We start from the raw sequence: 19,839 nt of genomic DNA, 5'->3' as shown, positions 1-19,839 counted from the left end.
CTCTGCTGTCCTGGATGCTCGGAGGTCGATGTTTAAAATAGATTGAAGGCTTCTTGAAGGTGAAGTTTTGGACTGCTGCCCAAGAAATTTGCTGATCTCACCTGAATTTTGCAGCTCTGAAAGGAGCGTCTTCAGATAGGATTTCTGCTTTGTGTATTTCCAGTTTTATTTGTTTTCAGAGCCTTTAACTGTAAGAGGTGGAGAAAGGCTCCAGTGCAAGCTGTGACACGCTTTGTCCACCTGCCTGAATTGTTTGAGTCCCACTGGCTTGTATTTAGTTCATCTGGGCAACAGCATAATGAATGTAGTTTTGAAAGAGCACCAGAGTGTGTGAAGGTAGATGCCTGTAAAGAAAACACATAGCGTCTTCAACCCTTGTTGGAGAGTTTACTGTTCCCATTATAATGCCACTGATACTAACTGGGAGCAATCACTTAAATTTTCCTGCCTGTGAAGGTGAAACTTTAACTCCCGCATTTAGCAGTTTTACCTTTTCAGATGGTGGCAAGTATTTTCTTCCAAAAACCCAATATGCATGTTAACATCTGACCGCATCTTTTGGCTGTGCAGCTGGACATACAGGACCTTTGCACAGAGCCCAGATGTCAGGCATTCAGCTGAAGGACTGCAAATCTGGGACTCTCCTCCTGAATGTGCAGTGTCATGGCACTTACAGTTTGCATGCACTGCATTCCCTGAATATGAAGCTGGTCCAGCAGGCAGCCTGGGAATCCCTCCCGCCTGCTGACCCCTTCCTCTCCTAGCTTTGACTGAAAGGGAGAGACACCAGAAGATCCTTGCCATGAAGCTGCCAGTTGCAAATCCCGTGCTTGCTAAGGACCTGGTGCCCTGCAAAATGTGGAGCTGCAGAGGGTGTGACATTTGAGAAGGTGAGGAAATGTTGCTAGGAAGAAGAAAGAGAGATGGTGGGTAGCTTGATTAGTTTCTACCTAGTATCCTTGTTTTGGTCATTTTATTTAAGCTATTTGAGACTCTTAGCAGAGAGCTGGGTTCATGGCAAGCTTGAGAACTGACAAAATAAACCATGAAATATTCCTTGGACCATTAAAACCTGAGAATTTCAGTTTTTATGTGAAGATTATATCTGGTAACACACTGAATTTAAAAAAATCTAATGCCTAGCTCCCTGTGAACTGTCAGAATAAATCTGTAACGTCTCATCCCAAAGAAAAACTTCTGAAAATTAAGTGAGAAAGTAGGAAGTGATGTACACTTGAAAACATCTGCAGAAGTCATGTCGCTTCCTTCCCTGGAAAGAAATCTCCAACACTGAGCAAGAAAGGGGGCAAAGCAAGCCAGACTATTAAGTGAAGATAGGCACAGAAGCATGGACTGCTGGGGATTCCTAAAGTTTGGCTAGTATATGGTAAAGAACTTCTTAATTTTCCTGCTAAAGTTTGTTAGAGGAAAAGATTGCATTTATTTATATGCTGGAACTTTTCTGTGCAAGCAGATTTGCTTGGCTTAGATTGCTGTTGAGAAGTCACATCACGGAATGGGAAAGGGAACGTGTGGCCCGTGTGATCCTAAATGTGCCTGAAGCAGTCTCTAGACCAGTTCACACAAGGAAGATGCTTTAAATCTTTCAGGCTAGGGCCAGAGTCTAATTCACAATTTTATTTAGGAGCCTATTTTCATCTCTGTTGCCAGCACTTGGTATTGGTGATGGTGTCTTGCTAAAGCTACTCAAGTATTTTCTTTGACAGTTGGAACTGGAATTTCAGGTCCGAGAGCCCAGGGGCATAAGGCTGATGAGGTACTTACTGGAGGTCAAAATGTCTCATGTGGGTTGTCTGCTGAGCACAACATGGAGTATCCTAGATGTCTGGAAGGAGTGGGTGGCAAAACCTTGTGGTGACTTTCTGGAGCTATTGTTGATGCAAATCAGCCAAGTTGTTGTTTACTGGTGCACCAGATGATGCTTTGGAAAGCTAAGGAGGGAATGACTGGGAGGAAATCTCATCTGCGAACATCTTCCACTTGTGAGAAGGGTGAGGTCTGCTACATAGGCAACACCGGAGAAGAGCAGCAGGTGACTCTCCTGGGAAGTAAAAAGTTAGGTGTGCACTGTGGAGGGTGGTGTCTTTCACAGAAAATGGGACTGAGAGGAGCTTGTGGTTGTTTGGTCTGTTGCCCTGTTTTAAACTGCTGTCGTTACCACAGATTTTATTGCATCTGCTATGAGAGAGATTTTCAATAGCCACTTTAGCAGTCACAGAACAGTCTAGCTTGGTTCTGCTTTAAATTTTATAGGTGGTTTGTTGAAGAATTGACACCTACAAAATTAGATGGTTCGTTTCCAGGGTTCCCAGACTAAAGCGCCTTATTTCCAAATACAGACCTAGTGGAACACAGTTCGTCCAAGTCTCCTTTTTTCCCCCCTTTACCTGTGCCTTTTGCATGAAAACTGAAGCTGCCCTGATCCAAGGGCAGCCTATGCTGCTGAGTTGTTCTGTGGTGGCCATCTGGGCACTGATGGATAGATATCTAGGCCCTTCATTTACAGCGAAGGGAGCCAGTAAATAGACATAAGGTTTGTCTTACCACCTGTGAAAGAGTACACTCTGCATAGCGCTGCATTCCTCGGATTTTAGTGTGACATCTGTAAAGGCAATACTGCTTCTCAAGCTGCAGGCTGTTTTCAGTGCAGGTGAGGACTTCTGAATTCATTGCCTCTTGAGGAGGGACTGACTTGCAGAGCAAGGTTTAGTTCCCATCTTAATGTGATCTGTGTTTTTTTTGTGTTCCACCACTAAAAATTCTCTGGAAGAAGGGTTTTAATCCCTTTGCTCACTTGAAAGGAGGACCTGGGTATGGTTGCTGATGTGCATGATAGTGCCCGTTCAGGGAAACCGAGTGCAGCCACCAGCTGAAGTCCTGCACGTTTTCTGCACCGGGCAGAACCTGGAGCTGATTTAACCTGGAAATCCCTCTGCTTTTCTGCTTGTGAGGCAGCCAGGGCTGCATCAGTTCTCTGTGCTTTCCCGAGCTGGCGATTGCAGGGGCAGCAGTACCAGTGCTTACCAGCCAGAGCCAAGTGCTCTGGGTGTGTAAGTTACTGGGCCACAGCAGCTCTGATTCTGTAGTTTTGTATGATTTTTAAAACACAAGGAAAAGCTGTGAAAGGTATGTAACTTTTTCTTTCTCTTTCTAGCTACTCTTACCTATGACACTCTCAGGTTTGAATATGAAGACTTCCCTGAGACCAAAGAACCCGTTTGGATCCTCGGCCGGAAATACAGTGTTTTCACAGGTATTTTGCGTGCACAATGCAACATGCTGTAATGCTCTAGAGGACTTTGCTAGTGTTGCGCTTTGCTTTCTGAGCAGTGAGGTGACCGCAAACCTTACAAGCACACTGTGGAGCCTGTTCACTGGCAAAGCACGTAGACAGTAACTGCCACGCTTCCGTCTGGCCATCTCCGCAGACTCTGGAATACTTTTATGCAGAAAGTTATCATATAGCAGTCACTGGGACTTGTGTCGTGAGGCCAGGATGGTTGAAGCAGGGGGATAGCTGAGGGGAAAGGCAAGAAGGTGGTTTACTGCTTTATAGTTTGCCTATGGCCATAGTGTCTTTGGGTTGATTGCAGCTATTTTGGGGCGGGGGAAAAAAAGCATTTCCTTCTGCACAGGACAGACACTGTCCTGTTCCTCAGCCAGATTTTGCCTCTCTGGGCATGCAGACTGTGTGAGGAGCAGAATGCTGTTGTCATTAGGGAAGGTGAGTGGGAGATGGATTTAGCTGTTTGGCTCTACCCTTATGTGCGTGCCTTTGAACACTGAAATTTTTTCAGAGAAAGAAGACATCCTGTTGGATGTGACCTCTCGGCTTTGGTTCACCTACAGAAAGAACTTCCCTGCTATTGGTACGTACTGTGGACGAGTTTAAGTACATCCTGGAAATGATGATAATCCAGTTATCTCTACCTAGTGAAACAGTCCCCACAAGCATAACATTTATGGCTTTCCATTTATAAGAATCTGAAATGCACATCACTTAATTGATAGTACAGACATTTTGTTTATCTGATAATGAGAATTCCTCATCCCCTTGGGTTTGAGGCATTACAGTGATCTTAAAAGGCCACAAAAATTAGTTTGGGAAGCCTACCTAGGAACATCCTTTCTTTGAGCAACATGGGAAGATCTTTATTTTCATTAGGTCCTGATAATTCTAACATGAAATACTATTTAATGATGGTCTTGGGCTTGAAGTGGATTAAAATGATGAAAGCTAGAGATAGGATACAGAAATTACTGCCGTTGTGAATCTGCTCTAGACTGTGTGGGGGTTTTGTTTGTTTGGGGGGGGGGGGTGTTAAATGCCTGAAGCGGCTGTTACACACAGGAACTGTAGTGGTATGGGGAATGTTTCTCACTGAATTCAAAGGAGGACTTCTTGGTTCCTTAAGATATTCCGCATGGTCTCCTCTGTGGTTTGGTTTTGTGTACTGGGTGGAAAGTGTACCAGAAGAGACCTAAGAGCAGGTAAATGGAATTCCAAGCCCCATCTGTGTCCCCAGTGTCAACATTCTCCCCAGCAGTCAACAGGGAAAATGGCTCAGATTTGGAAAAGGGACTTCTTGGAAGCTGGTCCTTCTGGCTTGTTCTGTTCTTTCCCTACTGGTAAATCCTTCGCCTAACAAGCTATGAGACATCTTTGATGCAGTTTAATCCCTTTAAATTCATGTTGGTGAGCTATAGTTGAAAATGCATTTGAAATTGAAGGGTTAGCATCTGTTTAGCTATGGCTCACAAACACAGTTGGGGTTTCTGTGTGAGTTATTAAAGGAGAGGGGGCAAAAAGAGTCATTCTGAGTCATTTCCTATTTACAGTATGGATACGATTTGCATGTCACACAGTAAACCTTTTTCTTGTGCAGTCTTTCTCCCAGCCATCCCTTTTATTGCTGGCCCCTGCCCTCTGTGCTTGCCCGTTTAAATATTGTAAGCCCTTCAGAGTACGGGGAATGTCTTATGCTATTTTCGTAAAGTATTTGATTTTAGATGCTGTGTATGTTATAAATTGCTGGTAAAATTATAGAAGATAGCTGCTGATGATCCAGAAGTTAACTAGTTCTCTTGGGTGATTTTTTTTCTCCCCATGCTTTTTGTGCAGAGTAGTTGCATAGGATCGGAAGAAGAAAGCAGCATTACAAAGAAACTCCTTCTACCAGCTATGCTAAGGCGCAGCTGTCTGCGTGCTTGTAAGACAGCTCACTTGCTGTGGTCACACTAAACATTTTATCTGTAAAGCTTGTAATAATAGCCAGAGCTTCAGTGGAGGAGCAGCAGCTTCCTTCTGAAGTTCAGTCAGGGAAGTGCTTCCAGCCTTGAGGGCTTTGTCTCAGGCTTTCCAATGTGAGCTAATATCCAGCCTATTCTCCAGTATTATGTTGGATGTGGGTTTTTTCATTGCTGGGGTGGGTTTTTTGGCTGGTGTTTTTTGGGGGATTTTTTTTGGCCTAACTTACTGTTAGTTATGAACTTATGGTTCGGTTTGGAATCTCATCCCATCACAGCTGCTTATGATGTGGGAATTCCTTGGGACTGATTCGTTTTGCATGATGAGTTGCCCTCTCAGGATGAGGATTACAAGAAGTTGCCTGTAACAAGCACCTCTGTAACAATATGTCTCTGAATTGGACTGGGAGTCTGCAGCTAGGCTCAAGGGCTGTGGTGCTCCTACAAAATTAATCTCCCTTTCTAGCTGAGTTGTTTTGATTTGCCTTTGAAGTAATTTTCCCCTTTTGGTTAGTGTTAGAGGGTTTCGTTTGTTTGTTTTTAAGGCATGCTATTAAGTTACTCACTGATAACTGTATTTTTGTTTCTCAGTATCGGGTAGATGAGCTAAGGTGGTCCTTATTCCCAGCCTCATTTCTTGGGTGAACCTGCTACCCATGCAGACATACAGTGCTTTCATTTCTTCTCCCTCTTGGCACTGTTTTACTATTGACTACGTATTTATTTTCTGTCCTCATTTACAGGAGGAACTGGTCCCACATCTGATACTGGCTGGGGCTGTATGTTGCGGTGTGGCCAGATGATCTTTGCTCAGGCCTTGGTCTGCAGGCATTTGGGAAGAGGTAAAGCAGTGCACAGCCCGTGCTGCCTTTGAGGGCCATGTGCTCCCACAAGTGCAGTACTTGTAAGGACAGCAGATAACAAGGGCACAGCTGGGAATTGCGGAGGGCTCTAACTTTTTCTTCAGTCTTCTCAAGCTCAGGGCTGTTGAGCAAACAGTCGACTGGAAACCCTTCCAGCAGGTTTTTCCTTGCCGTCTACAACTCTACGTAGGTATATATAGTTATCCAAGCCTTAAAACAAAGCAGAGGCCTGTAACATGCTAGTTAAACCCACTGAAAGCAAGCATGTACTGGGCTTTTCATGAAGGGGTTTTTATATGGCTGAAATTTAAAACAGCTTAGTAGATTGATTCTTGCTTATAGTTCAGTTTTGTCATAGAGCTCTCACTTACCAAGTGTAGTCTCCTCTCCTTGAATACTTTTGTTCTTGTGCTTGACCCATGCTTGGTCTGTAAGCACTTTATACCAGAGCAGGTTTTTTGACAGTTGTTGATGGCCTTTGAATTTGTGGGGGACAATTTTTTTAGTGAGGTCACCTGTTTTTTCCCCAGAAAATGTAGTTCATGGCTGTTAATGAGAAATTGTCATCCTATTATTCCCATCTGGGGGACAGAGGTACGATTTATATTTTCTGATATATTTTTTTTTTGTTCGTTCATTTATTCGCCTTTCTGTGATAAAGGTGATATTCCTTTATCCCAGCTGTAAGAATTTGTTTTAAAAGACGAGTAATCATCCTTTAGTGTCGGGGATGTCTCAGATGCCTAGTAATAAGATGGCAAGATGAAAATGGGTCAGCTGATGCACAGGGAAGAGACTTGTAGCTTGCAGCCTCTAGTTGCTAATAAATATCATGTTTTGTTTCATATATCCCCTTGTCTGTCTTAGACTGGAGGTGGATAAAAGGGAAGAGGCAGATGGACAATTACTTCAATGTTCTTAATGCCTTCATTGACAAAAAAGACAGCTACTACTCCATTCACCAAATAGGTAAGAGTCTGGGTGCTGAAGAGTGTGGAGATACTCAGTCTGGGTTTCCCGTGAGTATAGAACATCGCCCCATTTGTTTTGCTACCTTAGGCCCAAAAAAACAAACCAACAAGCAGGTCTGTGGTAGTACATGATCCTGGGCTGCTTGTTTTCTGACATGATGTGAAACTACCATTCTTTATTATTGATTGTGATGGATTCTTCTTCCTGACTCCATTAAGGCCATCAGGTTTGCCTAATGCTTTAGGTTATATTCAGCATCACTTTCCATATCCTGGCTAGCTAAGGCGAGAGGAATGCATGTGGTTGTGGTTCTCGCTAGGACCTTGTAATATGAGAAGATCGCTGAGCAAAGAAATTCTCAGGAGTAGCAAATGGACTAAGGAAGGATCTCACTCTAATATAAAAGACTGCCGTGGTTTAAACCCCAGCCAGCAACCCAGCACCACGCAGCCACTTGCTCACTCCCCCGCACCCAGAGGGATGGGGAGGAGAATCAGAAAGGAAACTCAAGGGTTGAGATAAGAAACAATTTAATTGGTAAAGCAAAAGCCACACAAGCAAAGCAAAACAAGGGGTTCATTCCCCACTTCCCATGGGCAGGCAGGTGTTCAGCCATCCCCAGGAAGGCAGGGCTCCGTCACGCATAATTGTTACCTGGGAAGACAAACGCCATAATGCCGCATGTCTCCACCTTCCTCCTTTTTCCCCCAGTTTATATACTCAGTATGATGTCATATGGTATGGAATAGCCCTTTGGCTAGTTTGGGGTCACCTGTCCTGGCTGTGTCCCCTCCTAATCTCCTGTGCTGCTGGCAGGGCTCAAGAAACTGAAAAGTCCTTGATTTAGTATAAACATTACCCAGGAACAACTGAAAACATCAGTGTGCTATCAACATTGTTCTCACATCAGAGCCAAAACACAGACTGTACTAGCTACTAAGAAGAAAACTAATTCTATCCCAGCTGAAACCAGGACAACATCCCTGGCAAATAAAAGAGAAGCAGCCTATTCCAGTTTTTCCTATAGGGTGTTAAGTCATCTCTAGCGAACAGAACTTCAGATTACAGGGGTGGTCTCATATCAAGTTTAAGTACAATTTCTTCTGAGATAACATTGCCTTTAACTGCTGTGTTACTGCATTTTGGGGAAAGGATTTGCTTTGCAGACCTTCAGGATATGCTTCTCGTTCCCATCTATGCTAAGATACCTCATGAAAGGGTAAATTCTGCTGACTCAAAAATGTTTCCAAGTGAGATCTCGACTCTATTATACACAAACTCTGATTAGGAGGGGATGCAGTGTAGGTGAAATTATTTGCTACATTATTTGGTTTTTTTTTCTTGTGATGCAGCCCAGATGGGAGTTGGAGAGGGAAAATCCATAGGTCAGTGGTATGGACCAAACACAGTTGCACAAGTGCTCAAGTAAGTGCTGCATTTTTCCTTTCTATCATTTGAGCCATGCAGTGGGGTCATTTGCTTTGTAGTACCTCCTAGTTCACAGGTTTCTGCCCACTGACTAAAGCGAAGCTGTATGTTCTAATGGCGTTAGCAGGCAACCTGCTTGGGCAGAAACTTGAAAGGACCCCTTCTGTCATTCAGATGCTGGGCAAGATGTGAGAGAAAACAGATTTCAAGTTGAGGACTACCCCCAAAAATCTCTCTCCGTGTCCCACAGTCAACCAAGTGCAGTACTCTGCAGCAGACCAGAAGCAAGTGTCAGAGTAGATGATAGTTGCTGTTGTTTGGATCTCTGCTGGCCTCTGAGTTGCCTCTGCTGATTTGACAATACTGTCATCGTTATCAAAAAGCTGCCAGCCAGCCATTAATGCATTAGCAGAGGAAAGCATTAATATTTGCTGCCTGGGTTCCATGGTGACAGGCAGAGGATCAGAGCAGTGGTGGAGCATGGACTGCCTTTGCATTAACTGGGACACACCTTATGTTGGGAAACATTCTCCCTCCTGTCACTGTTTCTCCCTTGCTTTGATTAAATGAGCAGGTAGCTCCCTGGAATAGGCTAGGATTGCCTAAAAGCAGCTTTCCCAGGTCAGACCATATGCCAGATTAGCCAATCTGGTATAGGTGATCAGGAGATATGTACAGAAAGACAAAGTGATTTTTTTAATTTATTATTATTTATTTTTTATGTTGTCTTGCTTTCTGGTAACCAGCGGTTATGAGACTTGAGCTGGAGATGTTATCAGGGCTCTTGTACTTAGCATGGCGGAGGTACACATTCCCAGGCGTGGTCCCATTTGCAAACTTGTTCATTCTTCTGGCTATAATAACTAGTGGCAATGCATTACCATCCAATTTCTCCTCTCTGATACGTTGCTATCTTTCTCTTGTAGTTGTAACTGAACCTTGCTTACTTTATTTCTGATTTTCCTATAGAAAACTTGCAACTTTTGATACATGGAGTTCACTGGCCGTACACATAGCCATGGACAACACAGTAGTGATGGTAAGAAAATCCGTAAGTATCACATGGAGGTAGAATGTGGTATATCCTCCAGCAAACAAGAAGCCAGAAAAACCCCAAAGGTCATGTAGTAGTACAATACAGCAAACCTGAAGTAAATGTTCTGTCTTAAAGCTGTGGCCAAGCATGCTAAAAAGCAGATGAGAATTGCTGTTCTAGTGCAAGGAAGCCCCATGTTTGACTTTTGCTTCATCTGATAAATCCTGTAACTTGACACTGTGGCCTCTGGATCTGGAGAGAAGGTCTGCCGACCTTAAGACAATAGGCAGGAGCCATTTGGAAGGTAGTGTCAAACTTGTCGATGGCCGCAGCTAGCAACCAGTAAGTGGCTGCTTCCTCTTTCATACAGTGGGGTAGGACTGTCTCGGCTGTTAGGCAGAGTAAGCAAACTACAACAGATCTCTAAAGAGGAAAATGAACAAAATTGACAGGGAGGGGAGAAGAGAATGCAATCTCTGGAGTGGGTCTCATCATCATCTAAGGAGTGCTCACTAGTTGTTTCTTTTTTTTCTCTCCGCCCCCCCCCCCGCCCCCCCCCCCCTCCCCCCCCACCCCTTTCTTTCTTTTTGGTGCATTCTGACAATAGGATGGCTCTGGAGGCTGAACAGCTGTGCAATATGTCCCATCCGTAGCATGCTTGCTGAGGCTGTGGTGCTGCAGTAACCAAAGCTGAATGCCTGTGTTGCTGCTAGCTGCAGTCTTGCATGGTCCTGGCCACTCAGACCTTCCCCTTGCTTGCTTTAGACTAGCTCGTGTAGCAGTGCGCTTACACAGCAGAAAACCATGCAATGTATTCAGCCAGGGTAGTGTTCTAAAACAGCACATAGAACCGTCCAGTGAGAGCTGGAGCTGGTGCAAGGTTACAGGTGAGATAGTGGCAGGCCTCACTGAGGCTGGCTTTGGCTGCCGCGGAACCAAAATCAATTAAAAGGCAACTTGTCCCTAAAGTGCAGGACAGTCGCTTTGCAGAAAGTCAGATCTCTTATGAAGTAGCCTCAACTGAGAGACCCAAGAAATATAGCAATAGGGTCTGATTGAGATCGTGTCTAATCTTAGGTACTTGTAGTCCTGTGAAGGTATATGCTCATGCTCTTGGCTTAAACAAGGGCCAGTGTGAAAACAGAAGTTGGGTCTATCTTTAGCCTGAAAACACTGTTTTAAAAACCGAAGCATGCTGGCTGCAGGGCTTGGGTATGCTGCAGGCTTTTGTCTGTGTGGCACTGACACCGCTTCAAGGAACGTTGTCCATACAGCCTGTATTGTGCAGGGGATGCTTGTTCATTTTCCTCAAACGTGAATCTTAATATACCCATTCAGGGCCTGAAAGTCACTTTATGAGCAGGTCTGATGTGTTACGTGTCTGTAGGTATGTGTTACATATCTTGTACCCCAAACGTCTGTCGAGTGAAGCATTCAGAAGTTAATGCTGTTTTCGTACATTTTAAATTTGGTCACTAATAACTGTTCAGCCTAAGATTCAAAGGAAGTACCTTTTGCTACAGCAGTAAAGAAACATCTGTCTTTATCTCTGCTGAGTCAGTCTGTTGTATCAGAAAGGGGCTCTTAGTTGGGAATTGGAGGCTCCTGTGCATCAGAAAGGTGGTGAGAAACAAAGACAGTAAGGTCAGTACCCAGAGATGTTGTGTCACATCTGTTGGGACATGTTTGCAATAAATGGTTTGGATCCAGCTGGGGAAGCTTTAGGCATGTTCTTGCTGTGCTGTGGCACCATAGCACTGCATAGCCTGCTGAAGAAACAAGGTGAATTTAGTCGGTGCCAAGCTCTCTACTGCTTAAACTTGGGTTAAGTATGTTCACAGCACAGCGCAGGGTTGCCAGTCGCCTTGCCTGATGAGGAAACTTACAGTGATACCCCATTCAGCAACAGCCCTGGCTTGGCAGCTGATCTCTGATCATCAGAACAGGCTGACTACTGCAACAAAAAAAAACCCATAATCTTTACTGAATTAACAGGATAAATCACTACAAAAAGTGACTTTGAGTTTTCTCAGAACCTCCAGTAACTATGTCTGTTCACGAGAGATGCACACATACACCTTCACCCTCCTTGAGGGACAGTATAGGGGAGCAACTGCAAACTCCTCAGTGCGGGTTGTCTCTCATACTGAGCCTTTAGATCAAAGTCCTATTTATTCTAACCTGGGGTGTAATATTCTCCTTGTTCAGCTGGGTTCAGAGCTCTTAATAGTGAGCAAACACCCTGCTGAAATGGCTGGTGATGAAGGTATTTGTTTACATTTGTGTCCTACCTTCTAGAGTGTCTCGGCATTCGGCTTAGGCCAGGAACAAATTAAATGAGCCTTTGGCATTTTGTGTAATTGCCTTGGCTTGGTAATTAAAGTGCTGTGGGCTTCTTGGGGGGTTTGGGTTTCTTCTTCACACACCCAGCAAGTAATGAAAATGGCCAGTGAGACGGGTAGGCTTGGAGATGTTTTCTGTACCCCAAATTTACATAATCTGGTTGTGTGTGTGTCAGGTCTGTAGAATGAGGATGCATAGCGCTTATAGTCATGCGTATGCCCTGAGGAGTTTTACTGCCCACATATCTTACAGGCAAAGCTCATGATGAAATTGCAGAGTTCAATGGTCATCCTGCTTTAGGTCTCTAAAGTAGCTTCTGAATGATCCCTGGTAAAAATTGAAGGCTTTAGTGAACTTTAGGAAAATTACAACCTGCTCTAGACAGGCAACCAGATACCACGGACAGTCTCATCTCTTTACAGCACTAATTACAGGTGAATATTTCCTGTGTTAAGCCATAACACTTTCCTCATTTAGTTCAACTGTCTTCATATCCTCCATGAACTCCTCTGGAGCTGAACACTCCAGGTTTTTCTCTTTCAGCCTACACGCTTTCTGAATTCGGGACTCTTGCCTGACCTGATCAACTCGCTCAACCTTGTTGGCACAGGTTGTTACTTAGCTGCTCACCTGCTGGAAGAATTTGCATTTTAACAGCCCACCAGATGGTGGGCTGTGAGTACAACATGCTTTGGCATAGTCTTGATGTAAGCTTAGACAAAATGCTGAGCCCTACCAGAAGCCCTGCAGGGAGTACATACATCACATGGTCCCAGCACTGGACCTTTTCGAGCTTTTCAAGTGCTGTAGGCTTTTATTAAGTAGCAATTGTTGATCAGAGCTTGAACAGGATTACTCAAGCTGTAGAAATGGAGGTTATTTCTGATACTTTCTGCTCATGTTCCCTTTTTTGTAGGGCGGTTGTGCCAGTCCAACTTCCCAGGTGCTGGAGCTGCAGCATGCCCTGCTGTGGAGTCAGACGTACTCTATAACGGGTGCCCAGAGGAAGCGGGGGTTAGAGATAGGCTCTCACTGTGGAAACCATTGGTGCTGCTGATACCTCTCCGCCTTGGGCTCACAGAGATCAATGAAGCCTATATTGAAACACTAAAGGTAGGGGATCTGGAGCTGAATTCCCGGTGTTCTGATGCTTAAAGGACCCTGCTGAATAAGTCATTTCTGGAATTTGGTTTTAGGGCAAAAACACTCAGAAGTAATTATCCTGTTTGCAAAAGAAAAATGTGTTTAGAGACAATCCTTGTCAGAGGGTCAGGATATGTGTTCTTGCAGGCTATAGTCAGGAAAATGCGGGGGGTGTTTGGGGGGTTCGGGCTTTTGTTGGTTGTTTTCTTTTTTGGCTTGCTTGTTGGGGTTTTTTTGAGAATCTTACTTCACAACTTAATCTTGGGTCCCTCTTTGTGTACAGATGGTCCCAACCTGCTGAAGCATTTGTTCAGCACAACTGTACTGTGCTTGGTGGCATTAATGAATGTAGTGTTGCAAACTCCCTGTGCCTCTGATGCTGGAGCTTGTACTGCAGACTAAGGCTAGAAGCTGGCCGATGGTTGCAGGTTGGAGTATCAGGAGGCTGCAGAATTTAGGGTCTGCAGAGTAAATGCACAAGACAGGGTGCACATTGTCTTGCTGTCCTAATGCTACCAAGCTTCTGAGCTGCATGGGTAAGAGAGCTCCAAATTCACACGAGGTTACTTGCCCTTGGCTCAGTAGAATGTGCCTGGATACTGCAACTGGATAAGGAACTTAAAACTGTTCCCCAAATGAACGTTCCCTCCCAAGAGCACTGTTGCAACCTAATGACAGCTCCAGGGGGATCTTGCCACTGACTGCAGCTGAGCCAGGGCTTGCCTGGACAGAGCCCTGGAGTAGTGCTGCTTCTTCTGTTTGGTCCACCTGTGTGTTCCTGTCAGCAGTTAAAAGTGTTTTTGAGCTGCTTCCATGTTCCTTGAAGGCCCTGCGTTGCAGCCTTCAGCCTTCCTGATGGATCTTCTCTCCAAAGTGGCTGTTTCTGCTGCTAGAGTTGCTACTTTTCAGTGTCTCCATCTTTCTTTCCCAGTGCATATTTGGATGTTTTGCCTTTGTTGCCACCTGCTGTCTCACTGTCTGTCAGCTGTGTGTCTTCTGTATTGCTTTTCCAGCACTGCTTCATGATGCCCCAGTCCCTGGGAGTGATCGGAGGGAAACCAAACAGTGCTCACTACTTCATTGGCTATGTAGGTGAGTGCCCAGACTACTGCAAAGACTTCCTATATCGCCCTGCAGCTAAAAAATGCATGTGGAGCAGTAGAGCTCTCCTGCTAGGTCTGTGGTGCATGCTGCAGGGTGGTTCTTTCCTGCTGGAAGCATGGAAGGCTGCTGTGGGCTGAACCCTGTTTGTGATGTACCTGAACCTGAGTGATGTAGCTTTGAACGCTGGTCACAGTGTGGGCTGTAAGCTTCCACTCCGTAACGCTAACAGGCTGCCTGTAAAGAGGTGTGCATCGAGATTTCTTCCTGCATTCAGAGCTGACATCCCTTTAGGGGGCTTGGCTGGATTTCAGCGTCCTTTAGTTACCCCTTTCCCCTTTCCTGAAACCCTCCAAACTCTTTGTCTTTTTGCTCTCCTCCTTCCCTCGTTGATTTTTCTTTCTCTGTCCTGAGACCTCAAGCTGGTTATGCTTTGCATTCCTGGGGCCTGCTTGAGCTCACACAGGACCCTGGCAGGCATGTGCAGGAACAGTATCCAGACAGCACCTGCGCCCTTGATCCCAGGGTGTCGCTGTGGAGGGCTGAACTGTGGTTGCGCTGGCAGCTAGCTCCTTGCCTGATGAGAAGCGTTTGGGAAAGTGGCTGAAAGGAAGTTGTCCCTAGAACATGGGTTCCTCTGTGGGGTTACAAGAGCTGGCTCTGTTGTTGCTCTTCCTCCTCCTCTTTCTATCTCACTGTTTGCTTCTCAGAAGACCAGCTTCTGTCATGGTTCTTCCTGTTGATGTCTCCTTGCCTGTCTGTCCCAGGTGAGGAACTCATTTACCTGGATCCCCACACTACGCAGCCTGCAGTGGAGCCCAATGACAGCGGCTGTCCTTCCCGATGAAAGCTTCCACTGCCAGCACCCTCCCTGCAGAATGAGCATTGCTGAGCTCGACCCCCTCCATTGCGTGGTGCGTTCTTGCTGCTGGTTTCTGATCACCCAAAGGAGCAGTGTTGTGGTCCCTCTGCGTCACGGCTGGCCCCTTTCCCCGGGGAACTGGCAAAGGCAGCGGTGATGGGTTGGGTGCACTGCAGGCATGCTGTGCTCTGGGCCGGTGCCTGCCGTGGGTTTCGGTAACATTGGTAAAGAAGGTCCTCCTGCAGGAAGCAGTTTGGTACAGGAGGTCCCCCTTACATGGCAATTAAATGCCATTCCTCATGGGGCAGTATCTTTCTCTTGGGTTACTTTGGGTTTTGATTCCTGCCTTTTGATGGGCAGATCTGAATCCGTGATGTGATTCAGCATGGCTTGTTTTCTGTTGAACCTGAGATGCCTGCCCGTTGTTTCCATGGGGGTTGTTTCTGCCCAGTTTTCCTTCTGCAGTAGAGCAGACCTAATAGTCAGTCATGATTCTATCACTCGGATAGTCTGGTCACATCAAGCGTATAAGCCACAGTTTAAAGCAAGGCAGCTGGGTGTTGTAACTGCCTGCAGTCCCTGATCACGTTGCTTGGTGTTCATACAAGAGCCTTAAGACTGAAATGATCAATCTTCAATATATAAATTCTTTTTTTTCCAGGGTTTTTCTGCAACACAGAGGAGGACTTTAACAATTGGTGCCAGCAGATCAAAAAGGTTTGTGTTGATATCACCAGGAAAGGAATATAGGGTATTGTCTTGTTTCCAAACTGCTGCACAGAGACCATGTTTTCTGGAGCATGATCCTATTTCAAAGCATGTGAAAATAGCTTATTAAACTACCAAAAAGAGCATAGCTCTGAAATTCTGTTGATGATGTGAGTCAAAGAAATGTTTTTTCAACTGCACTGAAGTCTCAACAGATTGTTATTACCCTTAAAGACCCAGAGCCACCGTGAGCACGGAGTTGTTGATTCTCATGCTCTACTTTTGCTCTGCAGCTGTCCCTGGTAAGAGGGAGTGCTGCCAATGTTCGACTGGTAGAACGCCAGCCATCACATTTCTCCAACCCCGATGTCCTGAATCTCACACCAGGTGAGGCCATGCAAGGAAGGTAGAGCAAAGGGTGAGGCATTTCCTTTTCTGGAAATTGGGTGGAATTGCACAGTGACTTCTAATATGTTCCTGTTCTGCCTGGAGCTTGATCTGGAGCTTCTGGGTCAATTGATACAGTTCTTCGGCTTTCAGCTAGTGGTTTGCAGATCCCACAGCATCTCAGGACAATTTTGAGAATGAGTCTGTGAAGGGTGATGGTGGACTGAAGGGGAAGAAAAAACAAGTTCATAGGCTGTCACAGCAATGTGAGTCTACGATTTATAAAGGGATGCTTGGAGGAATCAAAAGTGCCCATTGAAAAGGCTGAAAATGGTCAAAGATGGGGCTGGTTAACCTTAGTTTCCTGCATAAGGCACTCCTTCCTTGTATGTCTGCCACTACCAATGCAAAAAGGAACAAGTGCTGGGCAATATCTTGGCCTGTCAGGTTCTGCTTATCATGTTAATAACATGCACAAACATTGCAGGAGATAAAGAGCCACGGACAGCTTCTGCCAAGAGGAGTGAGTATGTGATGGATGACTTGCCCTGTCACCAGGCATTGGACTGTGTCCTGTCACTTGCTTCCTGCACCCTGTGCTTCCTTGCTATCTCTCTCCTTAGCATGAACTTTCAAAGCCTTCCTTATGTCACTGTCCTTTTCTGTAAAAATGCTTGGTTCCCTTAAACTGTCGATTGATCCTTGCCTGTATTAAACTGTCCCTAATTCCTGCCCTTCTTAATCTTAAAAATATTTTTTTATAACGGGCTATTTGTCCTTATCCCTCTTCCCAGCCTGTAGAGCCTCTCACATCTGTTATGGCCATTCCACTTCTCTTACAGTCCTACCCCTCGCAAGCAGGAATTGTACTCTGATGACTGTCCAGCCTCTTGTCCTTATTTCCCCAGCCAGTTGGCTTCTCTGCTCTGTTACTTAAGTGAAGAGGGTGCTCCTCTGCAGAGCATCTCTGGAAGTTGTGCTGCCAGCACTCATGGGCACTGAAGTTAGATCAAAACCAGTGACATTAGGCGTTTGCACACTTTACTGTGGGATTAAAGCTTGTCACAAGGGTTTGAGGGCGTCCTGCAGCTTTGCATTTCTCTGTCCCCAGCCATCAGTTACTGCAGCTTAGCTTTTGGCTGGCTGTTCTGCCAAGTCCAGCGAGTGCTTTCTTGAAGCCTGAGTTAATGTAGGTTCCTCCTTTACTTCCCCAGTTTGCCCATATATTCTCACCTGAATTTCCTCCCTATGGTAAAGCTGCTTCCCCTTTAGGTATGTGCTCCCTCCTCACCACAGAGTTGGAGGGATGGACTGGAGGGATCAGGTACGTTACCCTTCCTCACAAAACGGTCTGTACTAAATGCTTTTGGGAGAGCGCATGTTGTGTAATTACATTCCCCAGTAGCTGGGTCGAAGGCAGCTATAGCAGAAAGTGAGTCTGTAATACATGGTGGGGAGGAAAATGTTCCTGTATCGCTTAATTGGGCCAGAAAGCTTCATGGATATTAGTCCAGACCTGGGCAAGTTCTCCTATTTTGAGCCTCCTGAGGCAGAATGGCCTCCTGCTAATACAGAGCTGCTGCACAGGAAGGTTGTACAAAACAGTCACAACACAGAGTTGCACTGTACCAGGGCTGTGCTTGGGTTCTGTGAAACATGCTGCACCTTCTGCACACCATAGAATTCTCTCCAGTGCATTTTTTCGTGCTACTGACATGTTCTCATCCCTTCTCTCAGAGCCTTCATTCAGGTGTGTCAGTCACCGAGTCTCTTGGAGCTTGAGAGCACTTGACAAATTCCGCTGCCCTCCAGCTGCTGGTCTCACTGATGCTGAGCAGGCAGTGCATCCCAAGGAGCTAATGCTTTCTTTTTCTCTTGCAGACTCCTCGGATGCTGACAGATTGGAAAGATTCTTTGACTCGGAAGATGAAGACTTTGAAATCCTATCCCTTTGAAAACAAGTAGGACACTGACTCTGCAAATTTGTGTTATGTGTGGGGGAGAAGGGGGGGGAGGGAAGCTCCTTCGAGAGCCTGGGGCTACCAGTTTTCATAGGCGCTTGCTGCCATCCCCGCCTCTTGTCCATCCTGGCATTCTGTGCAGCCTCTGAGCGGAGCGTGCATCGTCTGCGTTGGGATGAAGAACCAAGTGGGTGTTACAGCCTTACTGGCTGGAGTCGGAATTTCTCAGCAGAAAACAGTTGCTGGAAGTGGATGCAGTGGCACTTACGAGTTCAAAGCCTTTCTGTAACATCAGCAGGTCAGCTGGCCTTCTGGGGGAGGCATAGAAATCGTTAGAGCACTAAAACCTTACATGGGGCCTCCCCTCTGATGCTTAAATAGAGCCACCTGTCACTTAATAGGTAAAATGTACAGTTAATTCCTTTAGCAGCTTCTCTTCTCACTGGCCAACTTGGACTGCAGCTCACAATGCAAATGAACAGCAGACGTGTCCCAGCAAGGCAGCTGTGAAGCCCCTGGAGCGCAGGCGGCCAGCCGTCCGACGGTACAGCTCCTGCTCGTGCCTGGCAGTACACAGAGCTTCCTCACACGCGTAGTACCCCCTCCTGCTCACTTCCCATGAAAAGGAAGTTGAGGGAACTTACAAGTTGACTGGTAACTCGATAAGCAAAAGGCTGGCTGGGAAAGTGTGGAGTAGACCCATGCTGCTGGGGAGGAACATCTCAATCTCAGTTTAAATAACAGCAAAAAGAATGGAAGGAGAATAGAAAATGCACGTGTTCTTGCTTGGCAAGATGATAACGCATTGTGCTTCTACAATGGATTAATCTCTACAGCAAGTATCTTCAAGAAAGCTGCTTTGAGCAGAGAACTGGATTCCATAGCCCTGAAAAAAACCCACAATAAATCCACAGCTGGGAGAGGCAAAACAGGACAGCTGAGATCTGTCAGCCATGTGCCTGGGGCGTGTGCTGGCATAGCGTCTAGGGAGTTAGTTCTGTCGGTACAAAAAATGTGAGCAATAAAATTCCTCAAGGTGTCCTCGGTGGGTTGTTCAGCAGTTCCTCCAACTACTTCTGTTAGACATTCCCTTTCCAAATTGGAAGAGGTGCCTGAAGGTCAAGTAGGCTTCCTAGCTGTGTAGGTACCTCTCCTTTTGCCGTCTGCCAGCTCCCCCTCCCTGTGGCATATGCACAAAGGTACTGTAGGAGCTAACCTGGAGACACCCCTTTCAAGTAATCATCCCAAGGAGGGCAGTAAAGACAATGCCTTGAGAAGGCCCAATTATACTGGAAATTGTAGCTATTTTAAGACGATAGCTGTGCCTGGGGCTCTTTTCTGCACAGAATTCCAAGAAAGGTAAACCGTGAAGGAAAGCTGTCTTAATGCAAACTGCAACAGAAGTTGCTCAAGTAGTTTCTTGAATGCACGGTGCAGATTGCAAACCTGTTTACAAGGCTTTGTTTTGTACATTTAGGATTGGAGCCTGTCAGTTGATGCTTTTGTGCCCCAGGGTGGTGGCAGCTGGCTAGAAATGACCCGTTTCCCCTTGCGACTGACCTACTGATGCTCTAACTATCCCTATGCTATCCAAAAGCAGAGGTTTGAACTGGGAACCACAATGCTTCTCTCACTAAATTATTTGCTGCTTTCTGCCTGCTTCTCCTCTTCTGTCTTGTAGTTAGGGGAAGAGGCAGCAGAGGAAGTGGGGCTGTGCTCCATTCATCTGCTTTCAATTTGTATCTGAATAAACAGATCTAAAATCTT

At 45.7% G+C, this 19,839-nt stretch overlaps 1 protein-coding gene across 1 annotated transcript in view; it reads left to right on the top strand.

The window, feature by feature from the left end:
* The window catches only part of ATG4B (autophagy related 4B cysteine peptidase), a 22,809-nt gene extending 2,970 nt beyond the window's left edge, over positions 1-19,839 (top strand). The window contains 13 exon segments of the mRNA XM_056358650.1: positions 3,176-3,274; positions 3,819-3,890; positions 6,012-6,110; positions 6,999-7,100; positions 8,456-8,528; positions 9,501-9,586; positions 12,827-13,023; positions 14,067-14,145; positions 14,922-14,989; positions 14,991-15,072; positions 15,678-15,733; positions 16,018-16,111; positions 17,993-19,839. Of these exon segments, the coding sequence (XP_056214625.1) occupies positions 3,176-3,274; positions 3,819-3,890; positions 6,012-6,110; positions 6,999-7,100; positions 8,456-8,528; positions 9,501-9,586; positions 12,827-13,023; positions 14,067-14,145; positions 14,922-14,989; positions 14,991-15,072; positions 15,678-15,733; positions 16,018-16,111; positions 17,993-18,066 (1,181 nt within the window). The 3' untranslated portion in view covers positions 18,067-19,839.

The sequence above is a fragment of the Falco biarmicus genome, chromosome 13 (assembly GCF_023638135.1).
Source record: "Falco biarmicus isolate bFalBia1 chromosome 13, bFalBia1.pri, whole genome shotgun sequence".
In the NCBI taxonomy this organism is placed as follows: domain Eukaryota; kingdom Metazoa; phylum Chordata; class Aves; order Falconiformes; family Falconidae; genus Falco; species Falco biarmicus.
Note: the sequence above shows the minus strand (reverse complement) of the source record. Positions and strands in the feature narration are given on the sequence as shown.